Raw genomic sequence first — 19,071 nt, forward strand, 5'->3', positions numbered from 1 at the left:
TATATATATATATATATATATATATATATATATATATATTTAAGGGCTTTGGTTACAATGACATCATACTTACAAAATGATTTGGAAGAAACATGGCATCTTTATAACATAAGGTCTTCCCATTAGGCAGCGTTAAGCATTATTTTATGTTGACCCTCAGTGTTTTATGATTTCCTTCATACAGGTTCTGCAAATTTCTGGTTAACTTATTTATTTATTTCTTTATTTATTTTAAATTTATTTTGTGAGAGGGAGTCTCATTCTGTTGCCCAGGCTAGAGTGCAGTGGCACGATCTCAGCTCACTACAAACCACCTCCCAGGTTCAAGCAATTCTCCTGCCTTAGTCTCCCGAGCAGCTGGAATTACAGCTGTAAGCCACAATGCCCAGCTTATTTTTGTATTCTTAGTAGAGACAGGGTTTCAGCATGTTGGTCAGGCCAGTCCTGAACTCCTGACCTCAAGTGATCTACCCACCTTGGCCTCAGCCTCCTGAAGTGCTAGGATTGCAGGCATGAGCCACTGGGCTGAGCCTCTGGTTAACTTTAAAACTTTTAACCCTTGCTATGTAATTGCCATTGTGAATGGCAGAGGAGTGAATGGAAGAGGAGTGCCCCATGACTCCTTGCCTGTTCTGTGATTTGCTAGAAGGATGTCAGGACTCAGGGCTGTAGTTGACAGCCCATCAGCAAGGGGAAGGGACACATGGGGTGGGGGTGGCTGGAAGAGTCCATCCAAGGGCTCCCACCCAGCATGTGCTCCAGCCACCAGCCTCAAATGCAGCAACCCAGGATTCTGCATAGATTTTGTCTCCGGTTCAAACTTTCATTTTACTTGTATTTAGTTTTCTTTAGTGCATACCTTGGGAGAATGTGATGAAACCCAGGTACACCCAGCTCTGCACTCACTGTGAGCTCTGACCGCTATTACAGCCCTGGAATTAAGTCCCTTAGGTTAAAGCTTGGGAGCAGGCTCTCTCCCTTCTTTTTTGAAACATCAGGATTTATCTCATTCAGCTTATTGAAATAAAAGAGACATCTGGCTGGACACGGTGGCTCACAACTGTAATCCCAACAGTTTGGGAGGCCAAGGCAGGTGGATCACCTGAGGTCAGGAGTTTGAGACCAGCCTGGCCAATGTGATGAAACCTCGTCTCTACTTAAAAAAAAAAAAAAATTAGCTAAGCGTGGTGGTATGAACCTATAATCCTAGCTACTTGGGAGGATGAAGCAGGAGAATCGCTTGAACCTGGGAGGTGGAGGTTGCAGTGAGCTGACATCATCACTACACTCCAGCCTGTGCGACAGAGCGAGATTCCATCTCAAAACAAAACAAAAGAAACTTCTTAACTGAAGCATGAAGATAAAAATCTTGGGAAGCTTCCTTATTAAGGGTGGAGAAACTTAAGCTGTTTTTAAGACAGGCTAACGTTTATCTGTTGAAGGAGACTGGTTCTCTTTGTAGTGTGACCTGCTTTACCGAAAAGATGAAATAAAGCCTCCTGCAGCTGGGATTCCTTCCACCTTTGTTAGCCAGGGAGCCTGCCACCCCTACCCCATGATGATTCTGTGACCCTCTTCACCCCTCTGCCCTGAAGGTCTTCTCTTAATTATCTATTTTAGTTTTTCCAGGTCTCTAGCCTCCTAGAGGCTAAGGGGCAGCTAGAATTTTAACTGTTTCTTAACCAGGATTCCTCCAATAAATGGCAAGGCCTGACATTCTGAGAGTGAGACACTTAAAATGTGAACAGTACTGAGTTAACGAACTTAAGTTCTAACTGTGATGTAAGTGACTTGCATAGAGCCTCCTTTGCAAAGCCTTCTGATATAGGGTGGGCACCCAGGAATAAAGCCGAGAGAGGGCTCTGAGCAGACCTCAGATGAGGTCGCTGGTAACCGAGGTGGAGCTGCAGAGGGGAAGAAGGTAGGTGTCAGGGACAGTCTCTTCCCTTTTGCAGGTTTGCCTTGATAGGTCTGGGGCCAGCAGAGATCTGCTTCCCCACCTGCTTCCTTCCAGCTTTACTCAGGATTAACTTAATCTTTGCAGATTAAGAGGCTACAAATCCCTTCATATTCCTCTAGGACGCTTCTCACTTCTCATTTCTTTCTGCCTTCACACTTTCCCTTTGCAGGAGCTGGCCTGGCTCCCAGTTTGTTGTAGACAGCCCCGGCCCCTTTATTCATACTCCTGTTTGTGTTTTCAGATGTATTTGCACTTCTTGCCTGGAGTCTATAATGTAAAACTAGGCAGGGCTCCCAGGCATGAAAGGACACAGCCAAGGCCTTCATTTCACATAGAAATAAGTTATGAACTTTGTAAGATCTTTAAGATGGAGGATTAGCCATGAATTGGAGTGGGTTTTTTGAGAATTTCACAACCTACTTAGGTTTTCTCTATAAACAAGGGCCGCCCTTGTCTTCCTTCACACCACTTTTTATCTGGCCACTCAGGAAACACCAGTTAATTTTTTTTTTCTGAGGCAGGGTCTTGCTCTGTTGCCCAGGCTGAAGTACAGGGAGGGCTACAGGCCTGACCATAGCTCATTGCAGCCTCGAACTCCTGGGCTCAAACAATTCTCCCACCTCAGTTGCCCTAGTAGCTGGGACTGCAGGCACACAACTCCACACCCAGCTAAGTTTTTAAAAATTATTTTTTGTGGAGACAAAGTCTTACTACTATGTTGTCCAGGATGGTCTTGAACTCCTGACCCCAAGTGATCCTCCCGCCTTGGCATCCCAAAGCACTGGGATTATAGGCATGAGCCACTGCACCTGGCCAGGAAACACCAATTAATTCTCATGTTAGCCCAAACAAAACATAATTTGGAAGATGAACCAGCTCCAGAAAGCCGAGTACCTGTTTCCCCAACATCCTGCCTTTTTCCTCCTTTTTTTGCCTTCTCTGCATTGTTAAAATTGTTCCAGCTAGCCTCCTTTTTCATTTAACTAGATACTTAAGGAATATCCCAAATACAATAGTTAGGATTTTAAGAATCTTAAGATTCAAAGACTTCATCAAACTTCTCCAACTACATTTACAGGTTGATTCTAAGTTGTTTTTTATTTAATTTATTTAATTAATTAATTAATTTATTTAATTCTACTCTTAGCAAAGATCTCATTTATTCTAAGTTGTTTCTTGATTCTGGTGGGAAACAGCCTCTGTTCAATGTGTGCGTCCCTACGTGTGGGGACGATGTTCGCTGGTGCTGGCCGTCACGTGTGAGCCCTTCGTCACAGAATGTCACTTGGTTCTATTTCAGAGTTCCCTAAAAAGAAGAAGCAGTCGGGAAATGTACAAAGAGAAGAAAACCTTTAACCAGGTAAGCGAAGGTTTTCATTCTAATGCTATATCTCCTATAAGTGAAGTCACTTTTTTAATTTTTAATTTTTTTCAATAAGTGTTAGCTTTGCCTTTAAAACATTCAGGGAAACATTACCTGCCCAAATATGTGGCCTCATTCCTGACTTCCACAGGGTGGACATTTTCTTTCTAAAGCCACAGCTCCTTCCTCTTGTTTCTCCCTCATGCTGACAAGCTGGTGATTTCTTCAGGAAAAAGAACTGGCTTCGTGTGAAACAGAACTAAGTGTAGTTTAGGGGCCTGGCGGTACTCATAAATGGTAAAAAGTGTTTGACCTTCAAAGTCATCCACACAGTGAAATAAAACCTCCACTGTGGTGTTGAGTCATTTCATAAGCCATTCTTTTGAATGTTGTTGTTGTTGCTTTTGTTTTTTAACGTGTCAGCCAAACAATATCTTAAATGGTTCTAACTGAAGGTAAAATATTCTCAGCCCTTTCTAGATGCACAGTATGTATTCTTCAAAACTTTCCTAGCTTTTCTGTAAAGCTGTTTAATGGGATTCTTTTCTAAAAATTGCTGCTAGCATTAGGTGGTAGAGAGAACAAAGGTGTTATTGGGATATCAGCTCACTGCACTCTGAGAGCAAGTAGTAATTAGAGAGACACAATGAGTTGGGGTAACTAAGAGCTCAGCGACCTCCACCGACCTAGTGGAGCCTGGTGCAGCCCAGTCCCTGTGAACTCCCCTCATAAGGATCCCCTCGGGTTTCTCCATTCTCCAAACTCACTGATCCCCAGGGCATCATTCAAGGAGGGGCAGGCCCCTGTAGCAGCAGGAACACTAAAGCCCAACTGTTCCCTTTCACCCCTCCTAGCCTCCCAGTCTCACTTTGGAATCTATTAATAACAGGGAGATTAAAGTCTGCCATCCTGCTGCTGAGTGCTTATACTCTCCTGGGTTGAGAGTGTTTTCAGTTGACTGGCTCTTGCCCAGGGAAGATCTTTTCCTTAATAGGGGAAATTCTGCCCCATTGTGAAATGAACAGCATGGAGTTGCATTCACCCTGTGGGTAAAATGGGCCAAGAACAGGAGCTGCTGCTCCTTAGGCAAGTGTCAGAAAGCCGGGTACCTGGGATGCGTTGAACCGCCCACCCGGCCTGCGGGATTATTGAGGAAGCAGTTTCTGTTCAGCAGAATGGTGGAATGGAGCGCCCTGGGAACTGCAGGCCCGCAACCAAAACCCAAAGGAAGCTGGCGCCCCGGCGCAAGGTAGGCACGCGGGCAGTCACCCGCTTGGGGTGCTGGCTGGACGGCCGACTTGCAAGCCAAAGAATATATACAGAGAGTGATATATTTCTGTTGCTTGACAAGGCCTTTCTCACTGGTGGTGATGGTGGTGGGCCCCTGGGTGTCTCCCCCTCCTGGCCATGCCTGTCCTCTGCCCGCATCAGGAATCGTGTGTCATATGGAAGGTTGGACTTGACCTGCTTTCATACCGCATTCCTGGGGCTATCCAATGATCTCTTGAAAGCAGAAATGATATCCTTCAGTTTAGACTTGGTTTTGCCCCCTTCACTAGAGTCTTGGCAGAGTTTTAAGAAGCCTATGATTACAAGATAAGATGGGCATCCAGCCTCCCGCTGCCTGAGCTGAAGCTGCGATTCCCCATCTTATGAGAAGGAGTGGCTTCCCCCGCTCAGAACAGACTGAGCTCAGCTTCCCTCAGGCCACCCCTCTCCTGCACACAACACCCAGCAGATGCAGCGAGTCCTGCTCCAGCTGCCTAGACCTCACGGAGGATGTCTGACCCCTTCATTTAATACACACTCTCCCATGGCTTCCAGGACGGTCTTTCTTTCAAAAAGTGCTTTAGCCTTGGTGGCAGGCCTCATAGTGCATGCGTGGTGGTTAAGTAGATATGACAGCATGATTCAATCTTATGTTAGACTTCCTGGTGCTTGGATAGCTTTTTTCTTTAAGGACCGAGAAGACATTTTGGACATTTTATCAATCCTCAGGTAATCTACAAATTGATACTTGTTAGAGTATGTCATAGGATCTTGCTGCTTTTAGTGACCTGGGTTTAGGTTCAAGGAGATGGAGGAGAATTCTATGATAGATTTGTAATGGACGGTGGAGGGACGGGAATGGTGTAAGGTTGAAGGTTTCCAGAAATGAAGGTGATTTGAAGGCTCTATGGGGACCTTCTACCTGCATGAGCAGGTACAGATAAGCATGTATAATCTCCAGCATGTTTCAGGATACTTCTCAGAGATTGTACCTCCCTCCCCAGTTTTTCAGTTCAGCTTCTCAGAGAGACTCCCAGGAGTTGGTTGTAGGTATTTCCCTGAGCTTTCCTTGTCATATCATTTTTCCTCTTCCATGGGGTTTGTGGTGAGCGAGGAGCGACAAGGCAGAGTGGGATTGCCTGACTCCCTGGCCCAAACACCTGATTGAGCCAAAAGCCTCCCGCACCATGCAGACAACTCTGCCCCTCCTGTTCTGGCTCTACCACATCAAGACCTTGCCAGCTGCAAGTTTCCACTGATGCGGGTCACAGCAGGCAGCCCTGCCTGCCCCTTGTCTAGCCCAGTCTCGAGTCCCAGGCTCAAGGAGGGTGGAAAGTGGGGCTGAGTTTCCCTGCAGCTGGACAATGCAGCCCTCCATGATTTCTGCTGCCACAGATTTCTCTGCTTCAAAGGTGGAGATGGGATCAGTTAGATGATTTTTGACAATGGACAGACACTGGCTCTCAAGTTAACAATGGAGCTGAAGGCACTCCCCTGTTTTCTGGTCCCAAGCTTTTAGGTATTTACAGTCCATCTCCAATGATAGGTACTTTAGCTTAAACTCCATTCCTTCATGGGAACAACAAAGATCTGTCTGTGTATTTGGATTTCTTACAAATCTATGTTTATCAAAAATTGAAAAGGTGCTTTTGTTTGCTCTACTTTTGAAAGTTCCAAGAAGCTGAGGTTAAAAGTAAGATGTCAACTTCTGGGACATAGTAGGTACTTAATATTTCTTGAAAGAATGATGAACAAGGCCAGGCACAGTGGCTCACACCTGTAATGCCACCACTTTGGGAGGCTGAGGTGGTGGATCACCTGAGGTCAGGAGTTCGAGACCAGCCTGGCCAACATGGCAAAACCTCATCTCTTCTAAAAATACAAAAATTAGCTGGGTGCAGTGGCATGCTCTTGTAGTCCCAGCTACTTAGGAGGCAGAGGCAGGGAGCAGGAGAATTGCCTGAACCTGGGAGGCAGCGGTCATAGTGAGCCAAGATTGCACTGTTGTATTCTACACAGCCCGTGTATTCTGTGTAGGTTCTTTAAAAAAATATATCATTACCCCAGTGGTGATAATAGCCCATTTGCCTCAATATTTGCTAGAAGGGCAGGCAGCCTTATATCGAGTTAGTCACAGGAATGCTTTTTATATCTACCTAACCAAAACCCAACCAAATCCTTCACGTGATAAGTTCTCAGAACTCAAAGACCATGTGACATTTATATATTATTCTCCTAATGTGCAAAGAAGGAAAAGAACCATTTATTGGCTCCTTTACGCAATATTAATTGTGTTTCAGACAAATAAGAAAATTAATTTCAGGGAGTTAGAGCACGGTGATTTTTCATATGCAAACCTATTTATGTGATAAATATACTATTTAGGTTTATGATTTATCATATACAGACCATTATTTCATTTTACCTTCACAATGACCTTATTGTTAAGTGAGCGTTCCTGCTTTAGATACAAAGAGACACGTTCAGTGATTATCCCAGGTCCCTTGGACAGTAGCGGGGGGCAAAGCTAGGACTCGGGCAGCATGTTTGACCCCAAGTACAGCAGGCCTGGTTTTGTCCTCAGGTAAGAGATGACTGTGGGCGCGGTCATCCTCGTGAGGATGCACGGATAGCGCCAGGCAAGCTTTCCCTATGGCAGTGGTGGCACACTTGGTCATAGGTATTGGTCTGAGCCTTCCTTATCATACCGTTTTTCCCCTTTCCATGGGGTTTGTGGTGAGCAAGGAAGGACCAGGCAGAGTGGAAGGAGGAAAGCTGGAGCGTGCTGAGGGAGGCATTTCTCTTTCTGCCAGATGGTGAGTGTGTGACCAGACTGCGGCAGAGAATGAGCCATGCTCTGGGTGTAAAAGCTGCACTGTGAGCACACGTGATGATCTGAAAGGGTTAATTCTCCCTCAGGGGCTGACTTGTTCCAAAGAAGGGTCAACAGGTCTGGAGAGCAGTTTGATGCCTTTTCCTCCACTGGGGCCGTGGGAATTGACTCCCACAGAGCTGTTGTTGACAGTTTCTCTGTGTGATGGGGGAAACCTTTGCTAAAGCCTTCTGGAACTTCTGATGGCCGATCAATGAGGAGTGATTCATGAAATCAGTCATTTTTCCCATCCACTGACTGTGAATAGTAAAACGTTTTTGCAAAACCAAAACGGGGATTTATCTGGCTTCAAAACGAGACCAGCCCTGCAAAGCAGAGTTGACTTTCCAGTGGATCTGAAAACTGCTGTTTTGACCTCAACCAAGCAGTGCAGGCCATGAGCAGCAGAGTCAGCTTTGAGGACCTTCCAGAACCCTCTTGAAGCCTGATGAGGACACTTCTTAGGTTTTGATACACTTGACCATCCAGCACTTACCTCCTTGCCTTGGGTCTCCAAGTTTAATTTCCTGCTGCATTACAGCAACCAAAGGGAAAGGAACATATGCAAAGGCCTCTGAAGTTGCACTTGCATGGCGAAAGACTGCAAGGAGCCCAGGTGTCTGGGTCTGTAGTACCCAGTGTGTACCAGCCTTCAGAGCTCGGTATTGACTCAGCACGTGCCTGGACTTCAAAGCATCCTCAGGCTCATACCTCATTTTTTTTTGGTCATATCATTCTTGTGGGACATTAGGGCTGGGGAGACTGGGATGGAGAGAAGTGAATTGCCCAGTCTCAGGTACCTTAGGAAACCAGGGGAAAGCTGAGCTGTTATTTGGGGTGGCCTGACTTCCCCATCCTGGTCAGACCTCGTGGATTGCAGGCCACTTTGAATGAGGGAGGTCTGCACATTGGAGGTGGTGAGTGCAGCAGGGCGGAAGAGGCTCTGAACCCTGTGTGCCTGCACCAGGCCTTGGCGAGGGGTCCTGCTGTCTCTTACTGGTGTTGGTAAGTAACCAGGTGGGATCCACAAAGCAAGGAGAGGTTGTGCCTTCCCACTGGGTTTCGGGTTTCATTTTGTTTTCCCTTCTTTGCTCATAATTTGTATCATGGTTGCGACATGAACTTTTTTTTTCCAAACTAATTTTTTTGGTTTCTTTTGTTTCTGTGGCAGAAAACAAACTGTAGGCCTTTCCCAGGTCCCTTCCACAAAGCCCCCCGGACCCACCTCTGCTTTGTCTTGGCTCTTTCTCTGTGTAACTCAATGGCACCGATGGGAAGATCGGTGTTTGGTGTTTGTGTGTGTTTTGGGGGCGAGGTGTGAGGGGAATCATGAAAAACACGAACATTTGGTATTTTCAAATAACCCTTCTCCCGGGCTGTTTTCTTCTGGCAGGATGACAGTGCCGATTTGAAGTGCCAGCTCCAGTTTGCCAAAGAGGAAGCCTTCCTGATGCGCAAAAAGATGGCCAAGCTAGGAAGGGAGAAGGACGAGCTGGAGCAGGAGCTCCAGAAGTACAAGTCCCTCTATGGGGATGTGGACAGTCCCCTGCCCACGGGGGAAGCAGGCGGGCCCCCCAGCACCAGGGAGGCTGAGCTGAAGCTGAGGCTGAAGATGGTGGAGGAGGAAGCCAACATCTTGGGCCGGAAAATAGTCGAGCTGGAGGTTGAGAACCGAGGCCTCAAGGCGGAGATGGAGGACATGCGGAGCCAGCAGGAGCGGGAGGGCCCGGGCCGGGACCACGCACCCAGCATTCCTACCTCACCCTTTGGCGACTCCCTGGAGTCCTCCACGGAGCTCCGCCGCCACCTGCAGTTTGTGGAAGAGGAAGCGGAGCTGCTCCGGAGGTCCATCTCCGAGATTGAAGACCACAACCGGCAGCTGACCCACGAGCTCAGCAAGTTCAAGTTTGAGCCTCCCCGGGAGCCGGGCTGGCTCGGGGAGGGTGTGAGTCCTAGTGCTGGGGGTGGGGCTCCCCTGCAGGAGGAGCTGAAGTCGGCCAGGCTGCAGATCAGCGAGCTCAGTGGCAAGGTACTCAAACTGCAGCACGAGAACCACGCGCTGCTGTCCAACATCCAGCGCTGCGACCTGGCCGCCCACGCCCCCAGTCCTCGAGACAGTGACGCCGAGAGCGATGCAGGCAAGAAGGAGAGCGATGGGGAGGAGGGCCGCCTGCCCCAGCCCAAGCGGGAAGGGCCTGTTGGCGGGGAGAGTGACTCGGAGGAAATATTCGAGAAGACATCAGGCTTTGAGAGCGGGAAGCCATCGGAGGCCAGCGAGCCGTGCCCCACGGAGCTCCTGAAGGCCCAGGAGGACTCCGAGTGCCTAGTGACCCTAAAGCACGAGGCCCAGCGGCTGGAGCGGACCATGGAGCGCCTCATCACAGACACCGACAGCTTCCTCCACGATGCCGGGCTGCAGGGTGGTGCGCCCTCACCAGGGCCTGGCCTGCAAGGTGAAGAAGATCAGGGCGAGGGGGACCAGCAGGAGCCCCACCTGCTGGGGACCATCAATGCCAAGATGAAGGCTTTCAGGAAGGAGCTGCAGGCCTTCCTGGAGCAGGTGAACCGCATTGGGGATGGCCTGTCCCCCTTGCCCCACCTCACAGAGTCCTCCAGCTTCCTCTCCACTGTGACTTCTGTGTCCCGGGACTCCCCCATCGGGAACCTGGGGAAGGAGCTGGGCCCCGACTTGCAGGTAAGGGGGCTTGTGGCTTCGCCTCCCTGCTCCACCTTGCTCTTCCTTCTTCTCGCTGGCATTGCTGCACTCGGGCTCACGCTGCTCACGGCTGCTTGGTTATGATTTCAAACCTGCATTGTACTAAAGCCTCCGGGGCAACCGGATCCTCTCTCTTGGTTGGGCTCCGTTTTTTTTTTTGTTTTTTTTTTTAAGTTCTCTTGTATTGCCTTGTTTCTTTTTCCTTTTTCCTGTCTTATTTTTAACTGCACCGCGACTCGTGGTTTAGAGGCCCTCCCAGACACGAGGCTAAGCCCATTGGAAGCAATAGGGCTCGACGCAGGCCGGCCTTGCTCCTCTCTTGGTGTCTCAAACAACCAGCCACCCGCTGAAGAAGCCGTGAGGAGGCTAAGACAAACGCATGTCACAGTCAGGATAATTAGCAGACTTGCTAACGAGCACGTCCCTTCCTGGGTGTGTTTCAAGGGACACAGTGCAGTCCAAGGCCCTAGGCAGCGCAGGCCCCCACTCCCGCTGGAGGATCAGCCGAAGCGGGTGAGGAGCGCGGTGCTGAGAAGGATGGTTTTGGTGGAAAAGCTCTGCTGGCTCCCGCCGCCCTGACGCCGCGGGGGAGGGCGCGGAGGGCCTCCGAGGACTGCTGTCCTAGCCTCGCCTTGGGTGCATGGCCCAGCTGCCGCCCTGGACTGTGGCTTTGGCTGCTCGACCCACAAGTAAGGAAGGAAGAGCCTCGTGTTCCATTTCCTTCGCGGGTAGCGTGCTTGCAGTTGAGTTCTGGATTCATGCATCGCCATCGCATGTGCCCCGTAACCAGTGTTTTGCACCCCTACTTTCTCTTTTTGCTTTTCAGATGTGTCCACCCGCCCTTTTGCTCATCCTCATCTCGGGTCTGTTCTCGTCACTTTCTTACACCACTGTCTTTAAGCTGGTGTTTCTGTTCATGCCATTCTTTGTTCATTTTCTCAGTTGTCTCCTTTATCCATTGTTGTTTTCTTCATCCCCCCTCCTTGCCCCCACCTCCTTGTCCTTTGTTTTTTTTGTTGTTGTTGTTCAAATTTTTAAAAACAACAACAAATCCCTCCCGTGCACCTAACAGTCCAGACTGAGAGAGCAGCTGGAGTGGCAGCTCGGGCCTGCCCGAGGGGACGAGCGGGAGAGCCTGCGCCTCCGAGCCGCGCGGGAGCTGCACCGCCGCGCAGACGGGGATGCTGGGAGCCACGGGCCAGGACGCCAGAGCTGCTTCAGCCTGGAGGTCAGCGCAAGCAAGCAATCCCCCACACCGTCCCCCTCCTTTTCCTGTATGGCTGGCTGTGTGACGGTTTCTGCCCCAGACAAGGCCCTGAGGGAACATGGCAGGTGGAGGTAGAAATTTGGGCGGAACTCACTTGGCAGCAAACACATTGCAGGGCACTGGGACAGGCAGGTGTGTGCAGGTGCATGCGGGGAACTGCTGTGCTTGTCAGACAGAAGGACAGCTCACTGCAGGCACTGTCCACCTCCTGTTCCTGCAGATCTGGGGCACCTGGAGGTAGGCTCCTTGGTGAGCGCATAGTGGCTTCTTGTCCAACCGCAGAGAAAGAAGGGATGAAAACCCAACATGGGCTTTCCTGCAATGGAGGAAACTCCCCTTTTCAGTTCTTTGTTGCCTGTGTCTCTGTGACTGTCCCATGGTCTCGAGTGACATTGCTGGCTGGTTGGGAGAATCAGGGAGTCTCTCTCCTGACCTGTGGGCACCCTTATCAGTCTCTGTCACCACAGTAACCCCATGTACACAAGGCTCCAGCCACCAGAGATTGGAACCATTGTGAGCAGCCTGGAAGAGTGGAAGCTCCTAGACACAGGCCACCCCACCTGGGAGATAAACGGGGTTCCCGAGGAACGAGCCCTGGCGCTGCCCCTACTGGTCAAGGCAGGTTGTTGGCAGGGCTGGAGCAACATATTCTTCACTAGAGAAGGACAGTAGCTTCTCTAAGACACTGATGAAGATTCTTAATTTCTTAGTCCACTTGGGGACGTTAGCACTTAGCTCCAGGGCATGGGAGTGGCTCCTGCAGGGCAGGGGTGAGGAAGAGGTGAGGACCGAAACACTGAGGGGAGACAGCAGCTCACCCAGCAAAAAAGCCAGCTGGATTTGATTAGGAGATGAAGTGAGCAGAGACAGGAGGGTGGGGCAGGGCCGGCGCTGCTATGACCTGGCCAGGCTGCCTGCTGCGTTGTCAGACAGTTGTCGAAGGGCTGCCGCCTTACTCACATGAGTCCCAATATCTCCCATTTGGGCCCTGAGGATGTGTGTCACACCTCTACCCTTGTGACAGAACACACAGCAGCACGAAAACAGCCTCTAAAAAGCTTAAATGAAAACAAAACAAGTTTTCAGAAACATCCTGTGCAGGCCCACCCTCCATCTGTCACCTGGGCAGAGGTCAGCCCTGCCTGAGAAGGTGGCATCTGGGTCCCTGCCCCAGAGGAAAGTAAATGTGGACCAGACAGAGATGCGTTCAAGGAGACATTCCACATGCCCAACGGCCACGCTCCCATTGGTGCCAACCTCCCAGGAAACAAGCAGAACCTCCGTGAGCTGTGTGGAGCTGCCGTGGGCATTCAGGGAGCAGCAGGGTGCCCCAGAGCTCTCGTAGTTAGAGGGTCCAGAATAAGCCTTTGTAATGTTTTTAACGTTTTCTTAACACTGTGTTTGGACATAGAGTTAGACATGTATTACAGAACGTCATTCAGCGTATTTTCATTCCTAAATCACAAGTGAGATGTCCCTAAGTTTTGTGCCAAAAGTAGAGCAGGACAGGCAGATATTGGGGAACTGCCAGTTTCCCCACAGATGGAGTGATTTAGGACTCCATGGAACCATCACAGGAAGCGCCTTTGTTAGCCCAGACTGTACTCAGGGCCTTCCTCCGAGAACGCTGTTGTGTGAGCAGTAGCAAACCACAGTTACGCACATTTCCAGTGGCTGAGTGACCCACCTCCAGGATGGAAACCTCAGAAAGACACATTTCCCAGCTTTCAGCTAACACGGCCCCACAAGCTGTTGCTAGCAGGCATGTCCTGCCACACTGGAATTGACTCTGGCCTGGGCATCAGAGACCCTGGGCCCTAGCCTGGCTGTGTTTATTCCCAGCTCAATTTCTCAGGCAAGTCTCTCAACCTGTGTTTTCTCATCTGTAAAATGGGCATGACAGCATTGCCCTGCCTACCTGACGAGATTACACAGGGGTAATTCAGAGCAAAGGAACTGTTAAATGAGGAAGCACCTTTAAAAGCCCAAATGCCATGTCTGTGTAAAGTATGATTTTTTTTTTTTTTTTTTTTTTTTAGACGGAGTCTTTTTTTTTTGCCAGGCTGGAGTGCAGTGGCACGATCTTGGCTCACTGCAACCTCCGTCTCCTGGATTCAAGCGATTTACCTGCCTCAGCCTCCTGGGTAGCTGGCACCACACCTGGGTAATTTTTTGTATTTTTGTAGAGACGGGGCTTCATCATGGCCAGGATGGTCTCGATCTCCTGACCTCATGATCCGCCTGCCTCGGCCTCCCAAAGTGCTGGGATTACAGACGTGAGCCACCACACCTGGCCTAAAGTACGATTAATAATAGAGAGTGCTATGCCCTGCCATTGGGGATTTCCAAGGGGGAAAGTGTGTCACAGCTTCCCTAGTCAGGGTCCTGGTTTTCCCTTCCCGCTGTAGCTCTTTCTTCTTTGTCATGGGCTGTTTCTGGAACCACAGCTCTGGAACCACAGCACAGGGCATCCCCCTTACCTTTGATGGCCGGTTTTACAGGAAATGCATCTTCCCTCCCAAATGTTCATCCTTCGAGGGGTGTCGCATGTAGCTGTGTGCAGTTACAGCCTGTATTAGAGAGCTCTCCTCCTCCTGGATTCTTCTAGGTCCATATTGTGTAACCTGGAGGAGTGATAAGTTGTCACCATCATAAATGCATCACATAGCTTCAGAAACTTGTAGTGATTTGGGAGAGAGAAACACCTAGTTGAAGAAAACCAAATACTGAGTGACAATAAAGCTTCACAGGAAGTAGATTAGCAGAGTGAGCTGGTGCCATGTGGTGGCACAGGATCTCCAAATGCAGCTCAGAAAGGAATAGCAGGTCTTCAGATGAAGTCTCTCATTCTGCAAATGACAAAAATGAGGCCTGAGAAGTGAAGCGGCTCCCCAATAAACCCTCCTCCTGGTTGGTGGCAGAACTGGGTCTAGAACAGCCTCCAGCCAGCTGCAGCGCCCCCCTCCCCAGCACATCCCCGGAGGGATCCGATCTGTAACAGCAGGAGAGCTCTGCACTGACCCCTGGGTGGGTTTCTAAAGAGTCACTCTAACAACTAATTGAACGGCTGCTGTAGAGCCAACTGCCTTGTCATGGAATGGCACCTTTTTTAAACATCTGTCTAGCTTTCTTTAATTTTGTATATTTTAACAAGAAAGCTAAAAATCTCCATAGTGAAAGGCCAAGTCTAGGGAGCGTCATTTCCTAGAAGGGGAAGCAATGTGAATCAGGAGTTTTAAACATCCCTTGTTCTGATGTTTTTATTCACAAAGACATTTCACATAGAAGAGAAAACTCAATTCTGTTGCAAACACATCCTATTTATTTATTTTTTAAATAAGGCATGTTCTGGAGCCACTTTGATTCCTCCACAGTGTTTCCTTTTATTAGAGGAGCTGGATATGGATCACTCACAGAACCTGGGTCGGGAGAGGCTGCCCTGTCCCTGGTGTGAATGTCACTCTGACAGCCTTGTTAGTTTGGTGTTTGAATATGACATTGTGTTAAAGAATTGTACAATGGCCAATTCTGGGGAGTAGAACTCTTAAAAGCTTTTTAATGAGAACATCCCTGAATTTGCTGCCAACAGTTGCTTTCCCATGAGGCTCTAATGGAAACAGTACACAAAACTCCCATAAGTCAGCCCAGCAGCCAGGCCAGAGAAGCTGCTGTGTTAAGACTCATCAGACCCCACAGAGTAACTGGGAGAAAGACAAACATGGGCACCTTCATGCAGACTGAGGCAGGGCTGGAGCTGGAGGTCTTGCCAGCAGCTTTCTTTGCTCCCTTTTACATTTCCCTTTAAACCACCACCAATTTTGCCCTCAGGGCAACCATGACTGTACCTGTGTAGATCCCCCTTAGCTCTCTGCCCGTAGTTCCTCAAGGGTGTGGGAGGTGGCCCAATAGCACACCTAGTATCAATGGCATTAAGCAGAAGTTTTTAAAGAGGATCCGCTTCTGAAGCTGCACTTAGAAAATGCCTCTGTGTCTTTTGCCTTACGGATTTTTATATTTGGAGAAAGGGGAAAGAAACATTATTATTTTGAAAGACTAAGGTATTTTAGCTAGACAGAAACTACAACTACTACTCGTTGTTGTACCAGCAGCAGCAGTTATAATAATAAAGAGGATAAAAAGAAGTGCATTCTTACACATGACGCATTTTCGCAGATTGCAACTCTGGGCAGTGGAGGAGCCCTGCTGCTCAGATGCCGCCATTCACTAAACCTGGGAAAGGGGTGGCCTCTCCAGGAGGCCACAGCCAGAGCAAACTGAAGTTTGAAGTTTGTGGCAAACAGCCACAGCCGGAGCAAACTGAAGTCAGAACCCACGGACACCCACTAACGCATCAGTGCAGCCACCCAAAAATGAATTGCTAAAAAGTAACAGACTTCAGGATAAGTGTTCCTGCTGTCTGCCCTTCTCAGTGGATGTTAGCAAGATGCTCACACTGTGCACTGGACTCCTCTGACTTGCTCCCTGGGGTTCCCGTCAAATGTGAGACATTCGCATTTGTTAAGAGAGAGTGATCTGTAGAATGGTTTGGAATGTGCGAGGCACCTTAAAAATAGCTCTGAATGAGAAATAGTCATGCACGGACACTGGTCAGATTTCAGATATAAAGGAGACCAGGCCTGTGCCTAGAGGATTGAGTTTCTGAGTCAGAAATCTCAGAGAGCTCTTCTCCTTAGTGCCTGCTTTTATCCTTCAATCAAGAAAGCACACAAAGCAGTCGCAATCCCATGTGCCTCAGCTGTGAAATGCCAGCCACAAGGAAGTTACGTGGGGTTTTATGCCAAGTATTTGCACACATGTGTTGGCCTCGTGTACTGCTTTTGAAGCGAGTGGTTGCAAAACTGGCCAGAACAAAATAGAACCCTCCAGAAAATGAAGTCATGGTCATGGCAGTGGAATTGTCCTAATAGAGGAGTAGCATGGCTAGGCACGCTAGTGACTGTTAAGAAAAGCCTTCCTTTTCTGTTTGTGTTTGAGATTGTGAAGTTACCTTCTTAAGTATGGGAAGTAATTTATAAGCCACTTTCTCTGGAGTTGGGGAAGTTAGCCTTTGTTAATCCCTGTGCGATGCAGCTCTGTTGGGGAAGGCATGGGTGGGAGTTTCAGAACACTGACATGGGAGGATGGTTGCAATGTCAAGACTAGTGTCTCAGCAGCCTCAGAGACAAGTGAGGATGGTGTTGGTTTAGATAAGCTGCTTTAATAGGGAGTTGAAGATGAATTTGATGTATAATCAGAATCCTAGGTAAGTGAACAAAGAATGGTTTTTAGAATCAAACTTTTGGGGATTGGGTGGCCAAGGGGAATTTTTTTAGAAGACATTTATGTTTCATGTGAAACTTTTCTCCAAATATATGTGATTGTATGCAGCTGTGTGACAGTAGAGTAATTCTAGGCAAAAACTTTTGCCATAGCATGTTTGTTTATTGTTTTTTGTAACATTGGAGTGACGTTGGCATCCCGGCTAGGAGCATTGTCCGTGGGAGTTTTAATATTGCATTAGCAAAAATGGACAATAAAGGAAAATGAAGCTTCTAATACATCAGGAGGATCTAATCGTGTCTGCTATTGACCAGGCAGCAGTCTACAGAGACGACGTTGGAGCCACTGTAGGTGGATCCGACTTCCCCAGTAAACAAACTCACAGGACCTCCTTTCCTGTGACCCTTCAAAGGTGTGGTTCAAACAAAAGAGCATGTTTTATATCCAATGACACTGAAGTATGAGCTTCATATATTGTTTCACATAAAAATGGTTTCTTAACATATGTATTATTTATTAAAATTAAAACCAAACTAAATAGTTCATGTAACCTATAGAAACTAAACTAATAGAGCTTTGCTTTTCTTAAACAATAAGCTTGATTAGGATGTCTGTTTTTACACCTAATACTGTAAAGCTTTTGGCTAGTAGCTAATGCATTAAATAAGGAGGATTTTTTACATTTTAAGTTTATAGAGTAATATGTAAAGCTGGAAAGTAAAACTGGCAGGAGAGCAGCCTCGGTGACCTGGAAACGGTCCTATGCAGAACACTTGAGATACAGGAGGGCAGGTGTGGCCGCTGTGTTTACCTCTCTATCCCCCATGCTTTAGATGGTGCCTAGCACTGGAGGTGCTCAATAAATATTGAGTAAAACACTGCATAAAATACAAAGTATCTCTTAAATACATCGCTGAATTCCCAGGAAATTTAGGGAAATCTTCAAGAGTTGGAATTGATTTTAGAATTGAGAACCAGAAGGCTGGGCGTGGTGGCTCACGCCTCTAATCCCAGCACTTTGGGAGGCTGAGGTGGGCGGATCACTTGAGGTCAAGAGTTCGAGACCAATCTGACCAACATGCTGAAACCCTGTCTCTACTAAAAATACAAAAATTAGCTGGGTGTCGTGGCAGGCACCTGCAAACCCCGGCTGCTCAGGAGGCTGAAGCAGGAGAATCACTAGAGCCAGGAGATAGAGGTTGCAGTGAGACTAGATTGCACTACTGCACTCCAGCCTGGGTGACAGAGCGAGACCCTGTCTCAAAACAAAACAAAATAAAAAAAGAATTGAGAGCCAAAGTGGTCTCTGTGGTCCTTAGGTGGGTGGATTAGGGAGATTGTTGCCGGAACTGGTTAAGTGGGAGCCTTGGGTTTCAGAAGCTCCAAGGGAACAGGAGATGGGGCCTGGGACCGACACCTGCAGGGAAAGAAAGGAAACAAAGAAGTGTCTGCCTGCTGGCCCCAGGGAAGGGAGCAGGGAGCAGGGAGCGGGAGGCAGTGGGGACACTGGTCTCCCCAGCATGTGCTCTGGGTCAGGAGTAGGAGGGCTAGAGCTGGCCTCACCCGGGCTCAGGCTTTGAATTGATGTTACCAGTTTGGCCCAGGAATCCCAAAGAAAAGGATTTATGTCATGTTGCTAGCTCCAGCAAACACAAAACCAATCTGGAGGCACATTCTCCACCCAGATCCATACTAGATCTATAGATAATTGCCCCTGGGAGATGAAGTCTCAGTGCAGAACTTCACACAAGCCAAGAATGTCCAGCAGGGACTTGAGTTGGCAGACATGGCAGATAGCAGGATTCAGCCCTGTGACTGCAGATAATAGAATTATCAGATGAGTGCGTTCACAGTTATTAAAGGCAAGCAAACAGGAGAGGAGTATGTCACCATCATAAAAGACCACACATTTTTTTAAAACAACAGAACTTTTAGAAATGAAAAATCAGTCATTGAAGCCAATTCAACATGTAGGGAAATGCATCTTTTCAAAGAGAACCCCAAACATTGCTTAATATATATAAAAGACAATAATAATCTTGAAAAACTAGCAAAGCAAAGAAACATTTAATGCTCTCAGAAGTTGTCGAGTTTTTTGGAAATAGGATGTTTAAATCTCTAGCTTTCAAAATTTTATGCCTAACTTGGCGAATCCCCAGTGTCTGATTTTCTGTCTCTGTTCTTCTTTCTTTCATACCCCTCTCTCATATCCCCAGTGCTGAGGGAAGTGCTCTGCTCTTCTATTTTTTGCATTTTCTGTTCTTGGTTTTCACTCTTGACAACCCAGGTCCCATCAGATTAGGAGGATAAACAGTATCCAAAAGGAGAAGTAGATGAGTTAAAG

At 48.1% G+C, this 19,071-nt stretch overlaps 1 protein-coding gene across 10 annotated transcripts in view; it reads left to right on the forward strand.

Moving 5' to 3' along the window:
* Positions 1-19,071, forward strand: part of MTCL1 (microtubule crosslinking factor 1) — a 135,142-nt gene that overhangs the window by 76,588 nt on the left and 39,483 nt on the right. For 4 of the 10 annotated variants that reach the window (XM_017543926.1, XM_017543928.2, XM_017543922.2 and 1 more), the window contains exons 4-7: positions 3,261-3,320; positions 4,495-4,572; positions 8,858-10,159; positions 11,253-11,408. In XM_017543926.1, the coding sequence (XP_017399415.1) occupies positions 3,261-3,320; positions 4,495-4,572; positions 8,858-10,159; positions 11,253-11,408 (1,596 nt within the window). The remainder of the gene's footprint in view (positions 1-3,260; positions 3,321-4,494; positions 4,573-8,857; positions 10,160-11,252; positions 11,409-19,071) is intronic. The other 6 variants (XM_017543929.2, XM_017543930.2, XM_037744041.1 and 3 more) reach the window with 3 other exon arrangements.

The sequence above is a fragment of the Cebus imitator genome, unplaced genomic scaffold (genome assembly GCF_001604975.1).
Source record: "Cebus imitator isolate Cc_AM_T3 unplaced genomic scaffold, Cebus_imitator-1.0 Scaffold162, whole genome shotgun sequence".
NCBI lineage: Eukaryota > Metazoa > Chordata > Mammalia > Primates > Cebidae > Cebus > Cebus imitator.